Source organism: Protomyctophum parallelum (genome assembly GCF_964188405.1).
Source record: "Protomyctophum parallelum genome assembly, chromosome: 9".
NCBI classification, from domain to species: Eukaryota; Metazoa; Chordata; class Actinopteri; order Myctophiformes; family Myctophidae; genus Protomyctophum; species Protomyctophum parallelum.
In genome coordinates, this window is record NC_139706.1 from 33,871,452 (window position 1) to 33,884,083 (window position 12,632).

Here is a 12,632-nt window from a genome sequence, read left to right on the forward strand (position 1 = left end):
ATGGCCCGGGATCCAAAATAGTGAAGAATAGCAGATCTACAATGCTTGTGTTGTGAGATTGTAGATGTTTTGTAAGTTATGGAATTTCTGAGTACAGTTGAGTACTTCTGAGTACAGTTGAGGGGCAGGCCCTCATTTTCAATGTAGCCGAGACTTTTGTCTTTTGTGTGTTCATCTCTTTATTCTACCTCAGTAACCCATTCTACTCAGCGTCCCATCTGCCCTCAAGTCATTTCTGTCTAAAAGCATTGAACGTGTTGTCTCCAACCAGCTCTCTCTCTCCATGTCTCACAGAACCTGCTGGATCCCAACCAGTCCGGATTAAAAAAGGCCCACTCCACAGAAACTGCCCTGCTGGCAGTCACAGAAGCACTACATGCTGCCCAGGCTGTTTCCCTCTCCGCTGTCTGAAAACCCACCTTTTCAGACTCCATCATGACCCATAGCACTTACCCTACCCCCTTAGATAGCACTTTTTAGACTTAGATAGCATTTGAAACAGACTTATAGCATGTCATGTATAGACAGCACAATAATTGCATTATATGTAGTCATAGTACTTCATAGTACATAATTATGTATAGCATAGTATATTATATATAATTTATGTATAGTGTCATTATATAGATATGTTCTAGTTACGTTCTTAGCTTATGCATGTTTCATGATAAATGCATTTTATTATGTGATGTATTCCCATGCTTTTTTTGTTCTTGCCAAATGTAAATCGCTCTGGATTAAGAGCGTCTGCTAAATGCCTAAATTGTAAATTGTATTCTAGCCTTGTTAAATTGTATACCTTGACTAATTAGTGCAGTACACATCGGCTGCTATATGCTCACACACCTTTATAATTGTATTATTATCTATCTCAGGTACGATGTGTAAATATGTTTTTTTTTACCTTGTAAAAAGTAGTTTTAGTTGTACATTTTGTGGTAAAGCTAAAAAAATAACATAGCAAAGGCTTCGATATCTGATGCGAGGGGAACCCCTTTATTTTGTGGTAAAGCTCAAACTTTCTTTTTTGTCCTGCCTTTCCTTTCTTTTATCTTGTAAAAAAAAGACACTATGGGAACCATGCACAAAAATTGTAGTTTTTACCTGTGATGTGACAATAAAAATGAAAGAGTACAATTTATTGAATTGCTAGCATTTGCTGATTAGCTGGTAGAGATTCTGAACTATTCTTGACTTGCATCTGTAGTCCTACTGATGCTTGTCCTCCATTAGATGTGTGATGTGTCTACTCTACATCTTACAGAAGCCAAACCAAAATACAAAGTTGAGACAGTATTGGAAGAAAAAACTAAAGAAAAAACAAACAAACAAACAAAACAGAACAGAACAGAATAGACTGTATTGTAATGCAGTCAAAAAGGCCTCATAGAATGTGAAGTCCCAAACAGGAATCAGGATGGATACAATATTTGAGACCTGTCTAAGAGGCCTGGCAAATAAACTCCCACTGGGCTTATTGACCTATCCCAAGCCCCTCCCCAAACTGCTATGGTCCAATCACAGCTAAGCATAACATGGGTTAGAGACAAACCTCTCCACCAATAGTTTTCCTATATGATAAAACATTGTTTTAAAAAAGAAATGCCACACACATATTTCCACACATTTTTCCAGTGCATATGGCAGGCCTTGTTGTTGTATTTGGAAGAGATTTTGAAGGTCTGGTTCCAAAAATGAACCAGTATTTAATGTGTAAAATCCATGATATTTACATTGGAATGAATGATCCCGACTGGAAAGTGTCCAAGTGGGAGTGTTTAAGAGAGAGAGGCCGGGTCTTAGCTAGAGCGTGGCCAGATAAGTGGATAAGATCGTTGCTGTCAGGCAGAAACCTTGTAGCTCCACATTTCAACTTATATAGGCTCATCTGCTCATCTGCATCTGCATTTGTATGCGGCTATTATACATGTTTAACCGATGAAAAGTATTAGCAAGAGCTTGTGATTCAATAATAAAAAGAACATCTTGGAACGAAGCAGAGAAAAAAAAACGCCCAACAAAACCAAGCTGGAAGAAATTAATTCCTTTATGAACCCAAAAGAGAAAAGACATTTAAGAAGAAGTGGATAATGACTACATTGGATCCATCGTATCACGGGTTATTTTTCCCCATTTCCTGAAGAGCGACGGTTTCGGATATACAAGGTTTCTACCCGACAGCAACAAAGACAGAGACGGGCTGAGTTCAGTTCAGTTCAGTTTTGAGCCGTCTGTAAGTACAATTTTGAGGTATTTGTACTTTACTTGAGTATTTCCAATTTCCAATAGATTTACTTCTACTCCACTACATTTCACAGGCAAACATTGTACTTTTACTCCATATATTTATTTGAAAACTAGTTACTAGTTACTATTATCTTTATAGATTTTGCCTGTGTGCGGACAACTTTCTTCTCTTTACTGTATTTACCTTAGTCCAGCACCAGCCAGGAACTGGATGTGCGCAAGCCACCTGCTTTTTAAACCCCCATGCCAAAGTGCCATGCAGCACTCGCCCAGCAGTCTGCCGTCAACGAGGCGGTTGCGTGCACGCGGCCTCGGTGAGGTCACTTCTCGCCCTCACTCCAACCACAGTGCAGTGGCAGGGGACCTCAGACACCAGGCTCTGTGCAGTGGCAGGGGACCTCAGAGTCCAACCACAGTGCAGTGGAGGGGGACCTCAGACACCAGGCTCTGTGCAGTGGCAGGGGACCTCAGAGTCCAACCACAGTGCAGTGGAGGGGGACCTCAGACACCAGGCTCTGTGCAGTGGCAGGGGACCTCAGACTCCAACCACAGTGCAGTGGAGGGGGACCTCAGAGTCCAACCACAGTGCAGTGGTTTAATCTGCAGTCTGGGAACCAAACGACTCAATGGAGATATTCTAGGATTTCCAGTCCGGTGGTGTGTGTTGTTCAAGGAGAAGATCAGAGGGGTTTACCCGCGAGGCAAGCCATTGATCTGCTATTGATAGGCCTCTCCTCTTAAGAAGTCTGAGTGTCTGATGTTGGACTTCAACAGTGGTGGAAGAAGTACACAGAGGTTTCACTTAAGTAAAAGTATAGCGATACCACAAATTAAGAAATATTCTGTTATGAGTAGAAGGCAGGTATTTAAGATTTGACTACTATTGGCATCAAGCTATACCTAATATACCTATACCTATACATAACTTATACGATTTGGGGTTGTTGTATATTGTCTCCCTGCCCTTCTATTGAGACATTTAGATCGAAAGTTCATGTCTCACATGGTCACATCTGACACAAATTTCGACATGGACACATCCGACACAAATTTCGACCTGATGGTCAAGATTCAATTTCTCCCCTGAGCAAGCAGGCAGGCGATTAGCTCAATGGTAAAAATGTCAGGACTTGCGCAAGAAACTATAGGTTCAAATCCGGTTTTGGACCCTTTAGATAAGGAGAGTTACATTGTGCAGCTTTAAGTGCAGTAGCCTATACTTGAGTAAATGTACAAGTTACTTTAACTTCAACAGCAGACTTCCTCCCCATGATATACCATTATTCAGCTGGGAGCGATTCCGTGTTTATAGCCTTACACAAAGCACATGCAGCACTATGTTGGGTTTCATAGCCATCCTGCCTAGGTTCTGGTACTTGTAAAATGTAAAAAATAAATAAAATGCACGCATAAAATAAATAAATAAAATACATCAACAGGTCAAATAGGTCAACAGGTTGGGTGCACTGTAGAGTAGCCTGGGCTATGGGCCTACGGCGCCATCTGCTGGATGCACCAAACATATCAGAATAAAGTTGGGCTCACAGTCATGGTGCGATGAGACTGAGCGACAATTAATATTCTCTATCACTATTCACTAACCTATAAGTTACCTTAATTACGGGACAGCACAGGTTGGGACGAATGGCATTGGGGTGGGTTCACTGTAGGCCTACTCTGTAGGGCTATAGGTGGTGAATCCATCCGACAGCATTCATGATGGCAATGGCATTAGCCTAAAACTGCCATGTGTAGGTGAGGTAAGGACCCAAACGCAGGACAGCCAGGCAGGTAGTGTTCAAAACCATGAATTGATGTTTTAATTCAGAAGACAGGTGAACATGAACAACTTAAAACAGACTGAAACAGGATTGCAGGATGCAATGACTCAACACGGACTGACTGGGGAACAAGACTGATGAGGGTTGATTCCAAAATGAGACACAGCTGGAGCAAACAAACATAGAACCATGAAAACTAGACCAGGGAACAATACATAGAAACCTAGACTGTACAATGAATGACAAAAGTCTGTGACTGTGACAAAAACACATGCATACATTACACATATTGTACCAAATTAACACATCAGTCAAGCAATTAGTGGTTTCTATGAGAAAATAAAAACAGTAGGCCTAAATAGAACGTTATATAATAGGCCTACTACCCTACACTATAGCTACTACACACTATACACTAATTCAATTCAATAATACAGCCTACTAAATATCAAGTAGCCTCCCAAAGTTTAAATTAAGTATTGATGATTTCTTGTAGGTCTGGGCTATTGTAGCCTATGTCTTAATAATTTATGTCTTGAATGAAATTAATACACATCAGAAACAAGCCCTCGCCGGGGAATTTTGGTGCAAATGGTGATAAATGAATTAAGTAGCCTAGTTAAATGTACATTTAAAGGTAAAGAAGAAACTGCTGCTATAGTCTATATCTGAGCTGTGTCTCTTTCATTGCATATTTTGATTAATTGTCTGATTGATTGAAATGTAACACTTTATTAACGGATTGATAAATAGTAGCCTATACAGAGGTAGATCGAGTTCTTTGTACATTAGGTTCATTTTCATTCGTTTTTCCATCTTGTCGTCGTATTAGCCTATATTATTAGCCTGTTGTTGCTTAAAGGACCACTTCACCACTTTTGAATCAACACTAATAATCATGATAAAATGCCACAATTGTTTTCTACTTTCAGTCTGTGTCTCATAGGAGGGCTGTGGGCAGTTCAGAAACCCGTCATGATGGGGAATCCAAGCTAATAGACACTGCAGGCTTTCTATTCCTGAAAAGTTGCAAGTTGCAAATGGAAGCCATTGTTCCCACGATAATTTAAAAAAAAAGCCGGTTTCTGAACTGCCCACAGCCTTATATGAGACACATATTGAGTAGGAAAGAAATGTGCCATTTTACCATGATAATTAGTGAGGACCTATTATATGAAGATAGGTTGAAAAGTGGTGAAGTGGTCCTTCAGACTTGGAGAAGATCAATAGAAGATCAATGGAAGATCAATAGAAGATCAATCGCTTTGGTCGCCTAATAAACTCTCTGATCTGATGGGTAATGGCAGATCAATGAAGCATAATGCATATTGGCTACTCAACGGTTCTTAGGAGAATATAGTCTACACATAATAATTAGGTCGGTGCCACCTAATTAAGACATTAAGGCAAACAAATTAGGAAAAAAAATCAATAGAAAAAGTAGCTATGAGCTTTTTTGCTGCAGAATATATGTTTGCAAATCTATAACATTCACATGACAGTGGCACATTAACCAGTTGATCAGGAAATGTGCAAGCCTATATACATTTATGCTATATACATACACTCCACTGCAATGCCTATAGGCCTATACATAATTGATCGTGGGATCCACACTAAAAGGATAACACAAAAAGGTCCGGGATATGTATATGTAGCCTATTCAATTCATCAACACATACGACATTAAATATATAGGCTAACACAATAGGTCTAGGACCTGGCTAATATCATCAACAAAATAATGCAAACACGATAGGCTACGTAGCCTACAAAATAGATGGGAAAATAATATAGCTATACTCCCTTTAATTGAGTAGCTATATTAAGTATTAAGTTAACTTAATCGCATTGGGACATTTTTTGCTTTGTAACAGCAGTAGCCTATATAGCTTTCTAGTCTATATGCCTAATCTAATATTCAAAGCAGCTATAAGATCAGACACACAGTAGGCTAAGCTATAAGCTTACATTAACAAATAACATCAATTAAAGTCGTTTCGAGTTCGACTGAACTTGATCAGTGGACACATATACAATTCGACAGTCAGATGATGATCACTGGTTTCGTGTTTGATTCTGGATCAGATCAAAGTCACTGGTTCTTTGAACCAAAGGCTCAGGTCGCCCTTCATGTCTGTCTGAAGTGGACAGGACTCAGGAGCGATTCACTGGACAAGACACAACAAAGTGGACTTCCATTGAACACAAGGAGCACTAACGACCCGCCGAGCACCTTGTTTGATGTGACGATGATGGGCTGATGATGTCTGGACTGGATCAGGGGGTATAAGACTGGACATGGACAGGTCCAGAGTTCACTCTTCAGTCTTCTTTGGAAAGGTGAGGGGTTGGTTATAGGAAGACTTGTGCTCGCTGAACTTTTTCCACACTGACAACTTTTTCCTTTGGCACTTTTTGAGAACTACAATGGAAGCGACCACCAACACCAAGTTCTCTAACTTCAGCATCGATCGCATTCTTGGCTCTGGGTTTGGACCGTCTCCTCCTCATGCACCTATCCACGTTGGACTTGGATATATACCTGGCGGATACTTCCATGGACTTTCCAGCGTCCAGGGCTGTTTGGACTCCTATAATGTTGGACGCGTGTCGGTGCCCAGGCCTCCAGCAGCACCAATGCCCCGTGCAGCCAGTGGGCCATATCATGGGATGGACTTTGGGTTTGGATACGACAGCTACCCGACCTATGGGGCGTACGGTCTGCATCACGCAGGATTCAGCCTTTATCCGAATTCTGTGCACACTCTGCACAGCAGACCTGCAGGCTTCCCGATGAACACAGGTAAGAAATTATAGGCCTTTACGCAATGTCATGGTTTTAATGTTTTTCGTTCTGCACATTGATTTTATTTATTTTGTATGTAAGCTATAACTTACTGTTTCGACAATGACTAATTTATATGCATGTTGTTTTGTATTGGCAGGGCGACAGCCGTTGTCTTACCTGGATAACTGTAGTTACCAGCAGCAGCATGCGTCGGAGAGGCCGCAGCCTCGTCCAACGAGCCGGATGAGGACAGTGTTCACCGAAAGTCAGACTAAACACCTGGACAAGATGTTTGAGGTCACCGACTACCCCGGAGTGGAGAACCGGGCTGAACTGGCAAGGGACGCCGGCCTGACCGAAGAAACTGTTCGGGTAAGTGATTATGATTATATAAATTGAGTGCGTAAAACCAAAAGCCAAACTGTTCCTTGCTTTACGCATGGCGCGCGTCGTCGGCCTTTGCACAGATTCACCATTCATTGCTGCCCCCACACAAGTATACAATATAACAGTCTCCTTTATTTCCTTCCAGGTTTGGTTTAAGAACCGCAGGGCTCGTAGGAAGAAGAAGCACTGCAGCAGAGTGGACACCTCTCCGTATTCTCGCCCCAGCTCTGCTGCGTCCAATTAAGGCCACCGGCCTCCACTGAAATCAATGACATGGCTGATATAAGCGCCTCCTGCGCCTACCAGTATATTATCACATAGCAGAGCCCTATGAGGCCATAATGTATCATTATGTATGGCATATGTATATGGTAGTATAACGCCAATTCAACCGGCTGATTGCCTCTGTCTGAACGGCAGACCGCTGTCCAGGCTGACCTGGCGGCTACCTGGATCACCACGGCTCAAAACATCCCCAAATGGACTTGCTGCACTGCTTTAATTACAACAGCACACTAATGCTACAACAAGCAACGACAATGTGATACGTGTTTCAAGTCTGTAATTGTTTGTTTGAATTTACTAGTAGGGCTATTTTATTTATTGACTATTAGCACAACTGCTTAAAGCAACAATCAGAGACTTAAGTTTATGTAATAATTGTTACCAATCTGTATAGTAGGCTATATTATACCAACTAGACTCTGGTGGACTCGGGTAGGACGCCAGCTGATTGACAATAATGTCAAAGTTATGTGAAGCACTTAATTGGCGCAACGGACTGCATGCATGCATGCATGCATGTGCACCGCCATAATTACCTCTCCAACAAAAATTGTTGTTGTTAATTGTCCCAACTGAAATAAATGCACATGAACTGACTCGATGGGTTGTCTCTTTATAGGTTTATGTTTTAATTGGCAATCAACTGAACCGACTGAGCGTTGAGAAATATAAAAATCATATACTCTCAGATTGGTCTTTAGGAGAATGTTTAAAGTCTTGGGATGGGTCACTGCAGCAGGCACACACACACACAATACGGTCGTGGTGAGCAATATAGGCACGTACACACACACACACACACACACACACACACACACACACACACACACACACACACACACACACACACACACACACACACACACACACACACACACACACACACACAGCAAAGGAGACAATGGGGCAGTGCAAGTAGAAAACAACATCAAATTCTTTATTATATTCATAGAGTGGTCATCGTTGTTATTGTTATAATCATTTTCATGCTGATGAGAAGATACACTGTTGTTGGAAAAAATAAAAATAATCAACCCCAAAATACTAAGAGACAGAGAAAGATAGAATGAAAGAGAGAGCATGCAATTATTATTCACTTTGATGAGGACTGCAGTGTAAAGTCCAATACATATTCTCACCCATCCCACCCCACACAACCCCACCCTATAGCGTCCATCAGGGTTCACACACTTTAAAACAGGAGTGTATCACGCACGTGGACTGCACAACCGAGCACAGAATAAGTTATTAACACATACAGGCTACAGGCTACAAAATAAAAACCGTAAAACAAAAAGTACACTTTGTGAAATTATCAAAATATAGGCTATATATTTTAAGACCTAAAAGAGTATGTTAAAAACAACTAGCGTGTTGGATTAGTGTCAGGTTAGTTTGCATGAGAATGATTCCATGATTGTTGATGTTAAAGAGCACATTTAGACGTAACGTTAAAAGGCTGCACAGACATGTACAAATAAATGCTTTAAGTTGAACAAAGGCTGAGGAATGGAGTAAATGGAGTTTTGCTCCTATAGTAAGATGACGTGTGACACAATGACACTTCACTGAGCATTCCAGAGATCCTGCCACGCTGGTAGGAAGACCACCTTTAAAAAGTCAACGGATTCACTGAGACATATTAATGTTACTGTACATTCACTGTACAAAAGACATACGTACACCAGAGAGTGTGCCGTTAAAAGACAACAGACATTCAGTGACACAGGCAACGTGTTGGCGCTTTCTTTCATTAGCCTCTTTAGTATGGAAACATGAGTCACACATGGGAGGCTATATGAAGCTATAGCTACCAACATGTGGACACACTGAATAACAAGTCCTCCACCATTATGTGTAGGTATAGGTATATGTTAAGACTTATATGGTTATGGTTGTTCAGGAAATTAAAAGGGTCTGAAGAAAAATTCTTTCAGTACTGACAGCGGGCGACATCCAAACCTTTCAACTCCAGTCCTGGGCTGGGTTTCAAACAGAGGCAGTTTTACGTGGCATACATTCAATAGCAGAATATTTCCTCAAAACCAAAGTAGGCCTACCACTGCTCTATCTGAGGAAAGCATTAGCAAAACCTGCTAACCACGATCTGATGTCAGGGTGGCAATCTTTTCCTTTCACTTTCACCGTCCGTCCATGTGTGTCCACTGTCTACTTTCACTGTCCGTCCATGTGTGTCTACTTTCACTGTCCTGTCCACTTTCACTGTCCATATTCTTCCTCCAAATATAGCCGATCTACAAGCGTTCACCAAGCATGAGGTGAAATTCTGCAGGTATACAGTATGCCCTGCAGCTGTGATGTGGCAGTAGTATTATGGGTGGAAGTGTGGACCTCGTCATCACAGGTATCTGGTTGAATTAGGCCTACGACACCTATAGAAAGCCCAGCGGCAAGTGGCGCCATTCCAGAGCCTCTCCCCTGTAGTATTGTGTTGTGTTCACTGTTAACACCTTCACATACTACAGTGTTGTGGTTGAGCCGCCATTCCAGAGCCTCTCCCCTGTAGTATTGTGTTGTGTTCACTGTTAACACCTTCAAATACTAGTGGTTGAGCTAAACTGCACGGCCAGCTACAGGCAGTGCGCTCAGAGGAGTTTTAGGTTCTACAGTATGTTTTATGGTAATCTCAAAGCTGAATCCACGCTGCAGTAACACACAAACAAACGGTTGCCACAACAGTATTACGTTTTAAAGGAGAGAGTGCAGGAGCAACCAGTTGTGTCAGCCAGTTTGGACCTACAGGATGATTCATACAAGTGTAAACACGTACTTTCCAATGGTACAGAATCCAATTTCCCCCCTTACTCCTTGGATTCCAATACTTTAACAGCTGTATTTACTACATCATCAGCCAATGCTTTTAACAAAAAACTGAATTACCTCAGTGTGACTGGTGTTGTACTCTAAACGTTCCAGCCAAACCAGTATAAGATTTACCAGCATTTCGCCAGTAGATGGTGTCACTTTCGCACCCTGGTGCAGCTGATAGTACTACTACTGTATAGTTCTATAATGATAGCGATGCATAGGATGCTGTCCTCTCTGTGCTAGCGTGTTTACAGTGTGCGGTAGAAGGAACACATGACATGGACCACTGCCAAACACAGAACATGTACACTGCAGGTGTACATATTGATGTTTTCAATGAATGCAAGCAATCAGAGAGACTTTTAAGATTAAGCACATGTAACGTTAGGTTAAGTAGTAATTATGTTTTGTGTGGGGATGCTCACGTTCAAAAAAAAAAAAAAAAAAGTCTTATTTGCGTAGAGAGGAGAGGAGAACATAAGAGAGGAGACAAGACGAGGAAGGGCAGGATAGAGGGAAGGTAAAGGAAAATAAGTATTTTAAATAGCAGGTGTTCTATCTAAATCTATCCTGGAGATTTTATATTTTATAAAAAGTTGTTTTCTTACACAAATAAAGGAAAATTAAATATTTAGATTGAGAGGAGGGTACTGTTTGGTCTAGACACATAGAGCTGTATGACTTTGATTATCATTCACATATGCATTTTTATATAGTATATTCAACTTCCATTTGATTGTGTATAGGCCTATATCATATATATATATATATATATACCGTATATATATATATATATACCGTATTATATACATATAGTGTACTTTTAAAGCTGAGAATGACTGAAGATGTGGTTAGTGGTAGTACTTTAAGTGATCATACTGAACTACAAAACAATATTTGCTAGGAATTGGACAGAAATTTACGTTGCACAGAAATGTTTCCTTTCCAGGGCTGTTTGTCAGTTTGATTAGCATGATGTTAAATATTCCAAGAGTACTTGTGAAGATTTTATAATCATAATATATTTGTAAACATACCACATCATATGGTTTGAATTGGTCATATACTGTTTAATAATTACAGACATGATCCATTGAGTGTTTAGTCACGAATGTCATTTTCTGCACTACTGTTTGGGATACAGAATCTGATCAAGGGATATGGGTGGTGATTAGATCTGTGTATTTCCTATGCTTTCACATCTGCTTCGCTATTGATGCTTCATTTTAGAATCAATCCACTGTCTTTAAATTCAAGCCACGGAGAGTATAAAATCAAATCAAACTGAGACTGACTCTACGGTAAAATACGATTATATTTGACAGTTGTCCAAAACAAAGGAAACATATCACTGGAGACCAAAAACGCAATGGAAAAATTAGGTCAATTTGAAGTAAAAAAAGCTATACAAAATGGTGACAGAAACCTGAAAAATACGTACGTTTGACCCTGTTTTTCTTTTTGACATCTGAGGTTACTAACTTTATGCTCCATGACAAAAGGGCTGTAATCACCTTTTGATGTCTGATGTGTTCAACGTATTGCATTAATTTCAAGCCTGTGCCTTTCTGTCTTTGTCAGAGAACCAATGTTCACTTTTCCAGATAGGCAGCATGACTGTATTGCACACTAAAAAGAGCAGATGTAAATCTGCTATTTTCAACGCAGGACACCATCCATTTTTAAAATACTTTGCTGTCAGCCCTAAAACCAATCCCACCCATCTGGCATAAACAGAATTGAACAAACCATTTATTTTCCCTATTTTGACTATTCAACCCAAGGCTGGTAGCAGCAGAATAGAACTTGTAGCAGCGTGAGCATTAGCCTTATTGTAGACAACCTGACAGACTGAATTCAACTGGGTTTTATAAGGAAACAAGCTACGACAGTTTGGCAAAAGTGAGCGATTGGGAACTCCCTAAAACAAACGCGGGCCAAATTATAGGTTAAAATTATCTGAAGAACTGCTTTCAATGGAGTACTGGATTCATAATTACAATTACATTCTCTGTATGTTTTACAGAGATCGCAGGACATTTGCTGTTGAGATACAAGGCACTAGATCTTGCTATAGAATGGAGCTATGAATGGACTGGAGTGACAGAGAGGAAGATAAGGAGAAAAGGGAAGGAGGTATGTGGTCCACCATGGTAACATTTGACTTTGGACAACAGCGATAAGTCTGAGACTGAAAAAAACAAGCAAAATAATGACCGATGAGCAGAGAGACTGGTCTGGTGGACAAGGAGTTAGGACTGCATCTCAGCACGCAGCATCCATGGAAACCAACAACAGAACAGCAACCTGGA

The 12,632-nt window shown here is 40.7% G+C and overlaps 1 protein-coding gene across 1 annotated transcript in view; it reads right to left on the reverse strand.

The window, feature by feature from the left end:
- Positions 1 to 11,133: 11,133 nt before the first annotated feature.
- Positions 11,134 to 12,632, reverse strand: part of clip3 (CAP-GLY domain containing linker protein 3) — a gene marked incomplete at its 5' end in the record, with an annotated part of 32,185 nt that continues 30,686 nt past the window's right edge. The window contains one exon of the mRNA XM_083772788.1: positions 11,134 to 12,627. Within this exon, the coding sequence (XP_083628914.1) occupies positions 12,573 to 12,627 (55 nt within the window). The 3' untranslated portion in view covers positions 11,134 to 12,572. The remainder of the gene's footprint in view (positions 12,628 to 12,632) is intronic.